Below are 14,944 nucleotides of genomic sequence, written 5' to 3' on the forward strand. Positions count from 1 at the left end.
GCTGGATGCCAGCCTCTGCCCGGATGATCAAATTTTTGCACTTACTCCACCTTGAAAATGAATCAAAAGTTCCAGTGATGATGGTTCTGGGTATGATGCAGTACCACCACGGACTCACCCACCTCATGCTTTAGACTGCTGCTGGGCACTTTGTCCCCACTTGATACTGATGTCCCTGTAGATGGTACGATCAATGCCCTGAGTGTTGACAAAACAGGTACTCCCACCACTATCACTCCCATCGCAGCAGATGCCGTGCATGCACCAGTGCTATTTCTGGTACCTTGTGCTTTGGGGATGCTGCAAATAGCTGTCAACATCAAAACTCATTTCACGGCCCGTGAAAGACATCCCAGGTCATATCAGATGCATAAGTCACCTTGACCATCAGGAGACTGTCTAATGCTCATCATTACAATGCTTCCCTAAACAGCAGACTGTATAATCTCGACCATAGTAGCAGCCTTCACTTCCTCATTGATATCGGCTCTCAGGTTAGCACTTTGCCACCCTCACCTTTACTGCCAACTTCCGACACACCATAGCATCAGCTGAAGGCCACCAATGATTCCATAATTACTGCTCATGGTTCTCAGTTCCCCACAATCAACCAATGGTCCTTCGCTTCATTATTGCTGGTGTGAGCGATCCAGTTCTCACTGCCAGTTTCCACCTTGTTCTCTCACTGCACACGGGTGAGTTAACACCTTGCTTTCTGGATGTTCTGTCATGGCAGTCTGTGACCCTGCCACCTTGATAACAAGTCACAAGGGCACTGGCCTGTGAGTGGATCATCCAACTCAACTGTGTTTCACTGAGCAGTACCTGTGACAATATATCGATTACATTGAGCACATCCAGGACATCCAACAGCTCTACATGGACACTCATGCAGAACGGACTCAACTCCAGAATGATGACACAATGCTTTACAACATCACCACTGCATTCACATGGTTGAGGATGAACTTTCTGAGACATGTTGCCTCCTTCAACACTTCTGTTTCTCGTCTCCCACTGCTACCCACGCACATGTGGTGGCCATGCACCAGCACAAGTCACCTGACAAACCTGCTGCACATACACAGAGGTACTAAAAGTTAGTAACATGCCTGCCACTTGCACACCACCTCCTATCTCTCAATGCTGTTCTTGCTCGGGACTTGTTTATCCTGTCTGTGATTGAGAATGGAATACCACACCAAATCAACACAACCTCAGGACCTCCAGTGATTCACTGTCCTAAACTCTGACAGTCTCCACATGGTGAAGGCAACTCTGGATGAACTTCTTCAGGAGGGCATACTGTACATCCTTCAGACAGTTCCTTGGCATCACTGATCCACTTGTTCCCCGAAAAAGACTATTCAGTTGGAGTATGTGGTGATTATCACACCATCTTAGACAATTATCCTGTGCCTAACATCCATTACTTCACTGATACTACAGTGTTTAGCATCGTGGACTGCAAAAAAGGCCACTCACAGATCCCTAAATGCCCAGAGGACACCCATAAGACAGCTCTAATCACACCTTTTGGCCTGACTGAGTTCCTCTATATGCGATACAGCCTCCAGAAAGCTGCCCAAATCCAGCAATGGTTACTTGACAATGTACTCATCAAATTCTGATTTTGCTATGCATATCTTGTCAACATACTAGTAACCTTGCCCAACTTTGACATCTATTCATCATATCTTGAACTAGTTCTTAGTGCACTAGCTGATAATGGTTCAAAAATGGCTCTGAGCACTATGGGACAAAACATCTGAGGTCATCAGTCCTCTAGAACTTAGAACTACTTAAACTTAACTAACCTAAGGACATCACACACATCCATGCCCAAGGCAAGATTCGAACCTGCGACCGTAGCAGTCGCGTGGTTCCGGACTGAAGTACCTAGAACCGCTTGGCCATCACGGCCGGCCTGATAATGGTGTCATGATAAACAATGACTCATGAATGTCTAAGGCATCCAATCCACCACAGAGTGCACATAGCTAGTTCAAAACCCATCTCCATCTCCCATCTACCATGGACTTCGCCATTTATTCAGTATGGTAAATTGCTATTTCCACACCAATCCCATGCAACTTCCTTCCCAGACCCCACTCACCCAAGCTTTAAAGCATTAGAACATTCCTGGCCAATGTAAACTCACATGGGCACCAGATATACAGTGGGTCTTGGAACACATCAAGGACACCTTTGTGCAGTCCATTACCTCGGCACATCTTCTCCCCGATGCAAAACTCTCAGTTACCAAACGTTCTAGGCAATTTGCCACTGGCACTGTATTGCAACAGAATGTAAGTGTCTACCAGCAGCCCTTCTGCTTCTTTTCTCACAAGCTTACACAATCACAGTGCAAGTCATCCACTTTTGACAGAGAACTTTTAGAAGCCTATGAAGCTGTGCACTCTTTTCGAGAAGACATTGTCATGTACACTGATCACTGACCACTCACAGATGCTATCTCTAACCTTCCCCAAAGATGAGTGCCATAGAGTATGTTGCACAACATACAACTGATATCCAGCATGTAAAAGTTCACAACAACACTGCAGCTGATTGCCTTTCATGCACTGGCACTATTTCTGTGCAACAACATCATTAGCAGCTCCTAGATCTGCTAAATGATCCCACAGTGAACCTTTGCATCAAATCTGGGCTCTTACTCAGTGATTTGTCCAGTTCTCTGGGACACATCACAGAGCTAATGACTCCTTGTCTTTTAACTTTCCGCCACTGGATCTTTGAACAGTATCACAACTGTGGACATCCTCGAGTGTGACCAACCACATGACTTAGCACCAAGCGATGCGTTTGATAAAAAAAAAAACTGTGAGCTATGGATAAGAGCATGTGTTCCCTGCCAATATAGCAAAACCTCATAACACAGCCAGCCACCTCTCGAACACTTTGAAATACCAAAGGGCCAATTCTATTATATACATGTTGAACTTGTAGATCCCATGCCTCCCTCAGCTGGCTACCATTACATCCTATTGGTCACTGACTGTATGAGAGAATGGATGGAGGCAACTCCCTCTTCCAGACACTACAGCAGAAACTATTGCATAGCCTCTAATGTCTTTTGTTTTGCTCATTTAAGATGCCCCTCATCCATCACCTCGGACCAGGGCAGATAGTTTGAATCATCCTTATTCCTCAAACTTTGCAACTTGTGCTGCATCACTCGCTACAGAACAACTATAAATCATCCGGAAAGTAACAGGCTTTTAGAGATGGCACCAAACCCTCAAAGCGGCCCTAATGTCCCACAGAGCCGAGTGGACTTACACCCTCCCCTGGGCTCTTCTGGGTGTGCACACAGCCATAAACGTGACCTGGACGGCTCACTTCTCAAGCTGCTTTACCATGAGACATTGTCACTCTTGGGTGATTTCATTTTGGCAATTCCTCTCCTTAACAACTTCTCTGCCCTCCCTTATCAACTAAGAAGCCCTATCTCCCGAATCACTCCTCCCTCACTCTACACCAAAGATCTTCCTCTCAAAAGAGCTTGTGGACTGCAGATTCATGGTGCTTCATGATGACATGATATGTGTGGTCCTTCAGTCCCCTCATTCAGGCTCCCTAAGGTGTTTTGTCATGATACTCACACTTTCCAAACCTTGCTGCATGGCAAGCTTGCGACTGTTTCTCTCAGCAGACTCAAATTGGTCTTGAGAATTAATGATGAACTCATGGTTCCTGATACCTCACCGCCTACTGAGTACCTTCTTCACACGCATCCTGCCTGGCCGTTCGATGCTTCCACCTTCAGGATACCCAGCTCACTGTCACTGGAGCTGAGCTAATCACTGAACAGATGCATGCACGCTGTGAGGCTTCAAATGACAGTGGCAAACATAACTTTCATGACACATTTCCATTACCCACAGACTTAAGATACTTCCGCCCTCCCTGCTCACTTCAGTGATGATGGCCATATCACTGTCACCACATTACGTTTGCCATTCCAGCCCAAAAGTTTGTCTCTGCACCCCCCGACCCCGAAGTGCATTCTGTCGTGCCCTCTTCCCTGCCAACCATTATGCTTTCTCATGCAGGCAATGCCATTCATATGCCTACACATTTGCGTGATTACAAACTGTATGCCTTACAGTGTACATCTAGTACCTGCAACCCCCCCGACCAGCTGCCATCTCTCCACTTATCAGCGCTATGGGGGGAGGGAAGGACACTCTATGGGAACAGCAGAATCGCTGACCATTGAGAGGTATGAGACACATTCTCTGACTTGACAGTATGAATGTGAGCTGTTGCATGTACTGCATTGTGCTGAATGAAGCGTTTGTTATACTACCTACCTATGGGGTGAAACCAAGGTACTGCCACTTTGACCACAATAATGAGCCCTGTGGTTTGCGGCAGTGGCATGTGTATTTTCATTACTAGGAATCTTTTATGACAACTCTAAGTTTGTGATGGTGATCTGCCACATGGTTGAGCATATTGACATCTTCAGTGACATCAGGCTAACACGGCTAACACCTCCACTGCACATAATAAATATGCAATTGACAAATTAGCCTTGCCTCAACATTTATCTCACACTCTGGACAACAACTTTGACGAGCTATCTATGATGAACAACTCACCGTTAAGACTCCATCTGTTGTGGCACTGGCTACGGACATCACTAGATTTGAATCTGATGCTAGACATCACATTATGGATGCTTTTGATTGTCAAACTTGCTATAATTGCACATGGAGCAGAACTGCTCAAAAAGAAACTCAGCCTTGTGATAGGATGTTCACTATACAGCAGCACAGGTTGTGCACCAATTACAAGAACACCACTTGCTTGCAGAATGCTAGATCTTGACTGCCTGCTTCATGTGCTTCTTTGGCCTGAGCGTAGCCAATGATAACCAATGGTGACATCATCAGCTCCAGCCTGGGCACTGACCTGTAGGCTACACACGACACCATCCCTGCAGTACACAACACTGCTCCAGCCATCACTACTGTCTCAAGGTCACAGCTCTGCTGGTACCAAACCCAGTCTGGCAACTCTGATTGCAGATGCTGGTCTTTCTGCAGCAAATTTCATGGATGCATTACCTCAGGTTGTCACATCAAATTGCCTAAGCCTGGGTCGTGTGGGGGCACAAATTCTCCATGCTGGCCAACCTGATGGATGGAAGACTGTATGTTTTTGACCACATCTCATGCAAGTACTTCCTCAAAGATACATGATCAGACATTAACAGTGTCAAAGAAAATGGTTGCATTGCTCACTGACACAGTCAGGTTATAGCTCTACGTTACCAACAATTCTCCAGTCTCTGTGCATGCAACAGTACATCATGTTTTACAACTCAGAATGTACTTCCACTACAAGCGGACCTTCTTTGTCACTAACATCAGTAAGCTGGGGGTGGGAACTGAGTTCCTCTGACATTTACATCTCTCCAGAGTTGGAGAGTAGAGTAGACATACAGTATTGGCCAGCTCAACAAGTTTACTGTTACTAGTCACTGTTTATTTATCTCCACAACACGTTTAAAAGGTTTAAACCTCCATCATCAGGTGGATTTACATTTGTTAGTATGACATTTGTGTGCATCTGTTATAATTTTTTGGAGGGACCAGTGGCACTGTCTCCAGTGGTCACAGGTTCCTTTCACTGTCATAAAACATCAAATGTTTACTGTGATATTTTGTAAAAAGTTTGGCACCACTGGCAGTTTTGACCACACCACATCAGTCACATGTTGGTACAGCAACTTCTGCCTCAGTACTGAGAGCATTGGCCATGTGTTCCACCTACCACACATCAAGAGCAAATGTTGAGCAGTGCACTGTCTGAAATGGTACAATGTGCCACATTCTCAGGACTCCCAGCCCATCAGTCCACCACAAGCACACCATTTGGCTCTGGCTCTTCTACAGGCAGGAGAAGCACTGATTGATGAACTGCTACAATAGGGTATAGCACGCCTTTCAGACAGCTCCTGGGCTTCACCCATCACACCAGTCCCAAAAGAGGATGGGGGGTCGTTAACAAAGAGAAATCTCAGTTCCAGAGAACCAAAGAGACTTTCTTGGACACATCCTCAATGTAGTGGCATCAAGCCCGCATCTGAATGAATGGAGCTCATCCGACAGTTGACACCATATGACATTATGAATGGCTTGGTCAAGTTACTTTATATTATCATAATGAGGTTGAAGAGTTGGCAGATCGTTACATATGACTGGGTCAGAAAATTGGTGTATGTTGTGGCAAAGGTGTGGTGGGCACAAGGTGGCAAACGACCAGCCATTGAGTGGCCACAGTGTGTTCCCAGGTACTAGCTCGGCTCAAAGGGTCTGTGTGAGTAAGAAATGGAAGCCATCATAGACTAACAGTGGAATATTAGGCTAAAAATACTATGTATTCACATAAACTATTCAAGTAATTTGCAGTTGAGCTACAGAAAATCCAAAGACTCTCCGAGGTTGACAGAAACCCTAGTCTCCAACAAAATTATCACCACAGTTGTACAATTTAGGGTTTGAAAACTATTTACAAACAAATTAAGGGCACATATGGCACACCAATGGAAAGGCATTGACATCAGTTACATGGTGAGACAGCTTGGTGATGCAATGATTGCACATATAAACTATTAAACAAAGTATTACATATTGTTGTTGAAACATTGACCAAAGAGAATTCTCCATATGTACACAAATTATTAGTAGCTCTTTGTTCCATTTGCAATAGGTAACATGCAATAATTACAGTAATAGTGCAAACAGACTTTCTTATAGTTATTAACGTTAATCATGTTTGGTTTGACCAAAATGATACTGTGATGGTATGCAGAAGTTAGACATGCATTTGACTTGAGCTGTAGTCTCATCTTAGTACAAATGTAATTTATATAATTTTGAGAATGAAAAATGTATGTATTATGATAATGTGGTATAGGGAAGCAAGTGTGCCATATGCAATAGTGTTTAATGTGACGAAGACTTAGAGCAGATCTTGGGGCTCTTTGGCTGATGTTAAATCACTGAGGCATTTCACTCATTGGTAAGGTTTAGGGTGGTCAGAGGCACTTTTGGGTGGTCAATAGCCAGCACTACAGCCACCATATTCCAGTTGTTAAGTGCAGTCCACATGCCTTGAGCGTTTTGCTTAATGGGAAAACAGTGATGGCCTCCTCACATAACCACCAAGTGGCGTGTGTCCTTCGTGATGCTGGCACTACATGTGCTAGAAATCCGGTTATCCCATAAGATGATCACTCTTCTGCCGACATCTCACCAGCTGTGCCTTGACCTGATGACCAGCAATCATCACCCTTGATATCCATTACTTTGATCCTGAGGATATCAGTGTCAAACCTGCCGAGGATGACCTATCAGTAGACACATGCTGTGACACCTCTGACACATTCACTGCACTGATCATTCGCTGTCTCACCTGTGGCTACCAACTACTGCCACATGTTGACTACACAGCAATTTACTCATGTCTGTCAACAGATGGTGTGGTCACCATCACTGCATATACACACAGGATTCATGTCAGCTATTACCCCATACTGCACCACTGATTCTGCCTTCATCATCATCTGAGGCACTGCCTTCGCCAACAAGCCCACAGGCCCTGTGTGTGGCCAGTGTATCCTGCTTTGGCCACTCAGTGATGCCCTGCTCACTTGGCACCATAACATCCCTACAACTGCCAGGCACCAGAAGCCAAGAAACAATCCAGCCGTGTCCTGCACCATAGACACCCAAACTGCACATGGTTCCCACAACCAATGACACTTACCAATTATCACTTCCCATGATCCTCTGCACTACAAGGTGAGGCGGGAGAGGAGAGGTCCTCTGGCCTCCATGGGGTCACTAGTGCCAGAGGTACTGGTAATTAGAGAGTTTTTACAGCAGTGTAGAGTATCTGTGACCAATGAAAGCAACACATTTTGGTTTAGGACCTGATTTATTGTGCTCTGTGTTAATAAAGGCATAATATACTATATTACATTGTCTATGTTCATGGTATGTATACTTATACCAATTAGGTAAATCTACCACAGCCTTATACATTTATACAGAATTTTATCTGCAAGTTAAGAGTTCAAAGCTGGCGGGAGCTGGAATATGTAATGTACAATAATATAATCAAAAGTATGTATGAGGGGCATTTGAAAAGTCCTTGCAAAAATAAAAACTACTTACGTGTTTGGGGTAAACCTTTTTTATTTTTTGACATAGTCTCCTTTTAGACTTATACACTTCATCCAATGCTGTTCTAATTTGTTGATCCCTTCTGAATAATAGGAATTGTCCAAGTCTGCAAAATAGCTATTAGTTGCTGCAATCACCACCTCGTTTGAATAAAATCTTTGTCCTGCCAGACGTTTCTTCAAATTGGGGAATAAATAGTAGTCCGAGGGAGCCAAGTCTGGAGAATAGGGGGGGATGTGAAATGAGTTGGGATACTATTTCCATTAATTTTGCGACCACAACTGCTGAGGAGTGTGCTGGCGCACTGTCGTGATGGAGGACTTTTTTGCGGTCCAACTGCCGGCATTTTTCTTGCAGTTTGGTTTTCAGACAGTCTAATAACAATGAATAATATGCACCTGTAATTGTTTTACCCTTTTCCAAATAGTTGATAAGGATTATCCCTTGCAAATCCCAAAAGACAGTCGCCATAACCTTTCTGGCCGAAGGAATGGTCTTTGCCTTTTTGGTGCAGATTCTCCCTTGGTAACCCATTGTTTAGATTGTTGTTTGCTCTCAGAAGGATAGTAATGTATCCATGTTTCATCCACAGTGACGAAACGATGCCTAAAGTCCTGTGGGTTCTTCCTGAACAGCTGCAAACCATCCTTGTAACACTGCACACGACCCTGTTTCTGGTGAAGCGTGAGCAATCGGAGAACTCATCTTGCGGATACCTTTCTCATGTCCAAATGTTTATGCAAAATATTATGTACCCATTAATCCCAGATGTCGACAGCACTAGCAATCTCATGCACCTTAACTCTTCTGTCATCCGTCACCATATCATAGATTTTATAAACGATTTCTGGAGTTGTAACCTCCACAGGGTGTCTAGAACGTTCAGCATCACTTGTGCCCATATGGCCACTCCGAAAATTTTGAAACCACTTATAAATTGTTCTAATCATAGGTGCAGAGTCACCGTAATGTTGATCAAGCTTCTCTTTAGTCTCTCCTGAGGCCTTTTGCCTTTCATGAAGTAATGTTTAATCACCACACGAAATTCTTTTTTGTTCATTTTTCGACAATCGCTTGACTTCCTTGATTCACACGAATGCCAAACACAAAGAAATAGGCCAATATATCTGAAATGATCTTTTCGATAGGGCGGATAGCAATGTGCGGCTGTTTGCTGATGATGCTGTGGTGTACGGAAAGTTGGCGTCGTTGAGTGACTGTAGGAGGATACAAGATGACTTGGACAGGGTTTGTGATTGGTGTAAAGAATGGCAGCTAACTCTAAATACAGATTAATGTAAATTAATGCAGATGAATAGGAAAAAGAATCCTGTAATGTTTGAATACTCCATTAGTAGTGTAGTGCTTGACACAGTCACATTGATTAAATATTTGGGCGTAACACTGCAGAGCGATATGAAGTGGGACAAGCATGTCACGGCAGTTGTGGGGAAGGCGGATAGTCATCTTCGGTTCATTGGTAGAATTTTGGGAAGATGTGGTTCATCTGTAAAGGAGACCGCTTATAAAACACTAATACAACCTATTCTTGAGTACTGCTCATGTGTTTGGGATCCGTATCAGGTCGGATTGAGGGAGGACATAGAATCAATTCAGAGGCGGGCTGCTATATTTGTTACTGGTAGGTTTGATCATCATGCGAATGTTACGGAAATGCTTCAGGAACTCAGGTGGGAGTCTCTAGAGGAAAGGAGGCATTCTTTTCGTGAATCGTTACTGAGGAAATTTAGAGAACCAGCATTTGAGGCTGACTGCAGTACAATTTTACTGACGCCAACTTACATTTCGTGGAAAGAGCACAAAGCTAAGATAAGAGAGATTAGGGCTCATACAGAGGCATGTAGGCAGTCATTTTTTCCTCGTTCTGTTTGAGAGTGGAACAGGGAGTGAAGATGCTAGTTGTGGTATGAGGTACCCTCTGCCATGCACCGTATGGTGGATTGCGGAGTATGTATGTGGATGTAGATGTAGAAACTTGGTGTGTGTTCTTTGCAAAGATGTCACTAACTATACATGACCTCGATATGCGCCGTTGGTGCCATCTCTCGGACTTTGCACAGACTTTTCAAACGCCCCTCATAAGTGCTCTAGAAGATATTATTCAAATAGTAAATTCTTTAATAATAAGAAAATTATATCACAAAGTTTTATTTCCTATTACTGACTAGATATAGGACACTAGGATTTTACACATACAATGTCAACATGTCGTCCACATCAGGGTATTTACACATTATGTGTACATGTAACCACACATCACACTTATTTCACATATTTTTCAATAAATACTGTGAAAATTGAAAATATCATCACACAGTAAATACACAAATTAATGTAAACATGATATTTTCATTTCCAAACTCATCAATAAGATTCAGAGTACACATATGTATCAATGAAAGCTTCATGCTCTTACTCAAAGTTCCACTGCACTCCTAAAGAATAATTTTATTGATGAAAATGTAAGATAGGTTACAATGCTTTAACATTACTACTTCATTATTTTATCACAACTCACAAATTTCTTGTCATTGCTAGAATTGGATACACTGCTGTTTTAATTTATATAAATTACTAGCCAATTTTACTAAAGACACATTGTATCTAACATTCGTTAGGTCTAATATATATTATAAAAGGAAGTATGAAGTGTTATCTTACCATATTCAGTGACAAGATTGATACAAGAACGAAGTTGTAACCAAGTAGCCACAACTTAGCTGATGGGAGATGAGTCAAGAAGTATGGAATCACAGACACAATAATAGCTTCTGCAGCTAAAAAAGAACGAAAAAACAGTGTTTATGTTATAAATCTCATATAAGTTGAAGAGAGCTCCAATTTTCACTACACCTTTGCTATTGACTGTATTAGTGTGTTGTGGACACATAAAAAGAAATTTTTGTAAATGCCTTAATAGTTAACGATCACAAATATTTCTTTATTCAATTACCGGTTTTGATCGTTTTTCTCATATTCAGATTGATCTATGTACAGAAATGTGCATATGTGTTAAAAATTGTATGTAATGATATGATATCAACGCTAATAAACAGTGTTGTAACACATATATAGCCTGGTAAGATAGCACAACATATCTGCATTATGAAGTCAGCAGAGAAAGCAATTAAAACATGTAGACACAAGTGGTACTGTCACATGAAATAGTAATGATACATGTCCTGTAATGTTGGGCCATCACTTGTGTACTGTGCTTACAGCTCGTGTACAGACATCTGAGTTGGCTTGGCTGCTAGATGTCACTGACTAAACAGACATTGAACTGGCACAATACGAAGTTTAAAATGTATTTCTAGACTACATCTGCTTACAACTTAACTGAGCACATAAAATGCAGTTAAAAGGGAGCTAGAGTAATAACATGAGTCAAACAGAAAATACTGATTTAAACTCTGCAGGGCAGCTGCAAATAAATTTAAAGTTAACTGATAACAGCTATGTCTGAATACAAGTAAAATTAATATATAAAATGCAGTTAAAAGGGAGTCAGAGTTACATCATGAGTAAAAGGGGACATATTCTTTGAACTCCTGAAGGGTAGCCGCACGTAGACCCTAAATGTATGTGCCATATGCAGTACAGAAAAGTTAGGCAGCAGCTTGTCAAATGACAAAAAAGTTGAAGGCACAGAGGGCATATCAAAAACAGATCCGAGGAACTGCTGGTGGTACAGGGCCTAGAGGTAATGAAAATGGACAAACTGAGCAATAAAATAAATAAAAGCTTCAAAACTAAACAAAAGTATGATGACGAGCTATCATTAAAATTATGAAAGGTAGTACCCAGAAGTAGCCCGCCCAGCTAGCCACATGATCTAACATGGTGCTTCCCGAGCAGGAAGGCGTGCCGATCCCCGGCACGAATCCGCCTGGTGGATTAGTGTCAAGGTCTGATGTGCCGGCCAGCCTGTGGATGGTTTTTAAGGCAGTTTTCCATCTGCCTTGGTGAATGTTGGTTGGTTCCCATTATTCTGCCTCAGTTACACTATGTGGCAATTGCTGCGCAAACCCTGTCTTCACGTACGCATACACCATAATTACTCTACCATGCAACCATCTGGTATGAGACGTTCCCGTGGAGGGAGGGGGGGGGGGTTTACTGTCGACCGAACCGCACAATAACCCTGGGTTCGGTGTGGGGCGATGGTGGGGTGGGTGGACTGCTGTTGCCTGCCATTGGGTTGTGAACCACTGAGGACTATTGCAGAACGAAGCCTCTCCATCGTTTCTAGGTCCTTGGTTCAATACACACACACACACACACACACACACACACACACACACATATATATATATATATATATATATATATATATATATATATATATATATATATATATATATATATATATATATATATATACCCAGAAGTAACGTGTAACATGTGCAATACACAATCAAACGAACTGAAAGCAGCATATCGAAACACAATATAAAGGCTGCAGGCACAACTGACTCACCGAAACCGAAGCAAGAAAAATATGGGAGGCAGGCGGAGCAGCAGAGGTCTGCTACAATATATAAAAAAACACATCAGCTTGTCATACAACTAAAAATAGGCATTGGGCGCAAATTAACATTGTTTATTAAGAAGTTTAGGGGGTGAGATTTCCTATTCCCATAAATCCCTTAATGATTCAATAGACATACCTTAGGGGCAGTGTGTACAACCTGCATATTATAGTCTATGTTAGCAGTACTTTGTTTTGGCGCAGGAAAGTGTTGTCCAAACGAAGTTCTCTTTTGCGCATGTGCATGCTCCTTGTATCTTATGCTAAAATTCCTGTACTTTGTGATGAAAACGATATTCAGAGATTTACGTCGTGTAATTTTGACCGTGAATTTAGATTATATAAGCTCAAATAAACCCATTTTGCTTCCTAGACTTAACGAAAGTAAACATGTCTGAATTTGGCAACAAACACCAAAGAACACATAACACGAAAATTTCCGTAAATAAAATTGTAAATAATTACGGAAACGGCCATAATTTTGTTGAGTTGCTTCTGAAAGAGATAAACAAACTTACACTTTATAATGAGAATGCGATAATAAGACGTTTTATTGAATGTAATCACAGTTTTACATAGTTGACATCTGTCAAAATCAAATATTCTGCCAGTTGTGTGCCTTGCGCCAATAGCGAGCGAATAGCTTGGTAGGCGCCCGGAGTTACTGGCGGACGCTGTAATTTACGCGAACACGTACATACAACGCTCTAAAAGAATACGTAAATCACATACATTAACAGCTATTATAAATAATTGAATAAGATAGAGAAAGTAAGTAGCAATAACTACTATTAATACTGGGTTAACAATGTGAACATAACCAGCAAACAAGCCTCATTCTAATTACATTTATTTCCAAAGAAAGCAAATACTGACAAGCGTTTGTCACAAAATTGGAAATAATTACAATCGATTCTATATGAAACACTTTAAGTCCTACCAGCTAGAGCGTTTGGCGTTGCATCTTATATGTATCTGTGGTCGTTGCGTTGTGACGCCAGTGGTGGTTCGGTTATTCTGGAGGCGTATTTATTGTATTTCAATCGGTCATGGGATTGCAATGGGTACATGCTCTTGCTTGGTATAACCTGCTCCAGACAGCAATATTATCCTCCGTTGCAATTTTTAATCACAGGCTTTCGGGCGTCGTCGTTGCTGTATGAAATTCAAGTTCGTATGTGTGCGATTACGACGTTTCCGGCACACACGATTCTGTTAACAACGTCCCGTACACTGTTTTGAAATAATATAAAATTCAGTGCCATCCACTGATCGCGAGATTTCAGTCCGTGCGGTAAAGTGTGATAGTTTGGTAAAATGACGTACCTCTGGTTTCTTGCTGCTGCAAGGCAGCACTTTGTGACACAAGGTTAAGGTCTATTGTTGGCGACACTGCTACACTACAAATGGTAAGGTCTTTTGCTTAACCCTTTCAGACCCCTTGTCCATTTCAGTGGACACTATTTTTCGAGAGTAATATCTCATATCTGAGAGTACAGATGTTTTTAGATTGCTTGTACGTCGCAATGGAAGTCTTGTGGTTCAATCTGATGGGCGATCCTGCCATCTAGTGATGAAGTCACAAAGTATTTGGACGCTGCTTGAGACAAGATGGTCGCACAGAGGGAGCATGTAAGAGGTGGGTACATATTTCGACCAGTTTTACGTGTTTAAAGGTTAGAGTTCCCCTTGTTTTTAAGTTTTATTTGTTTTTGTAAGGTTTTGGATACTTTCTATAGCAAAATTAGATACATGCTTCGGAAAATCACTGTATTATCGACGTTACAAAACTGATGTCCATTGAAATGGACATTTAGTCCCAATGGTTGTTTTTACTTGTGTGCTTGTAATGTATCTCTGCTATATGAAAATAACTTCTGTGATGCAACTGCGCCTTTTTTGTAACGTAGGGGACGAAACTAATTTATTTTATGTTACCAAAGGTTCAGTAGATAAAATTCCAAGCATTTATGTACAATACTGCAGTAGTTGTACTTGATGTTATTGCTTCAGACTTGGTATTTGCGTCTTGTTTCAACACTGTTCATGAAATTGCTTACATCTGACGTATTGATTTTCAGAATTTTATGATATTGAGAGGGAAGCTTCCCAAATACTGGATTTGCGGATGTCAGGTGAGGTTTCTGACTTAGAGCTCTCAGAAAACGAT

General features: G+C 42.0%; 1 protein-coding gene across 2 annotated transcripts in view; it reads right to left on the reverse strand.

Annotated features, from left to right (window-relative positions):
* The window catches only part of LOC126354596 (sodium-dependent nutrient amino acid transporter 1-like), a 135,221-nt gene extending 122,266 nt beyond the window's left edge, over positions 1 to 12,955 (reverse strand). For both annotated transcript variants that reach the window (XR_007565360.1, XM_050004347.1), the window contains exons 1-2: positions 12,914 to 12,955; positions 10,905 to 11,020 (exon numbers count right to left, since the gene is read on the reverse strand). Coding sequence is in view for 1 of the 2 variants with exons in the window: in XM_050004347.1 (XP_049860304.1) it covers positions 10,905 to 10,907 (3 nt within the window). In the remaining variant the exon portion in view is untranslated. The remainder of the gene's footprint in view (positions 1 to 10,904; positions 11,021 to 12,913) is intronic.
* Positions 12,956 to 14,944: the final 1,989 nt, after the last annotated feature.

The sequence above is a fragment of the Schistocerca gregaria genome, chromosome 3 (assembly GCF_023897955.1).
Source record: "Schistocerca gregaria isolate iqSchGreg1 chromosome 3, iqSchGreg1.2, whole genome shotgun sequence".
NCBI classification, from domain to species: domain Eukaryota; kingdom Metazoa; phylum Arthropoda; class Insecta; order Orthoptera; family Acrididae; genus Schistocerca; species Schistocerca gregaria.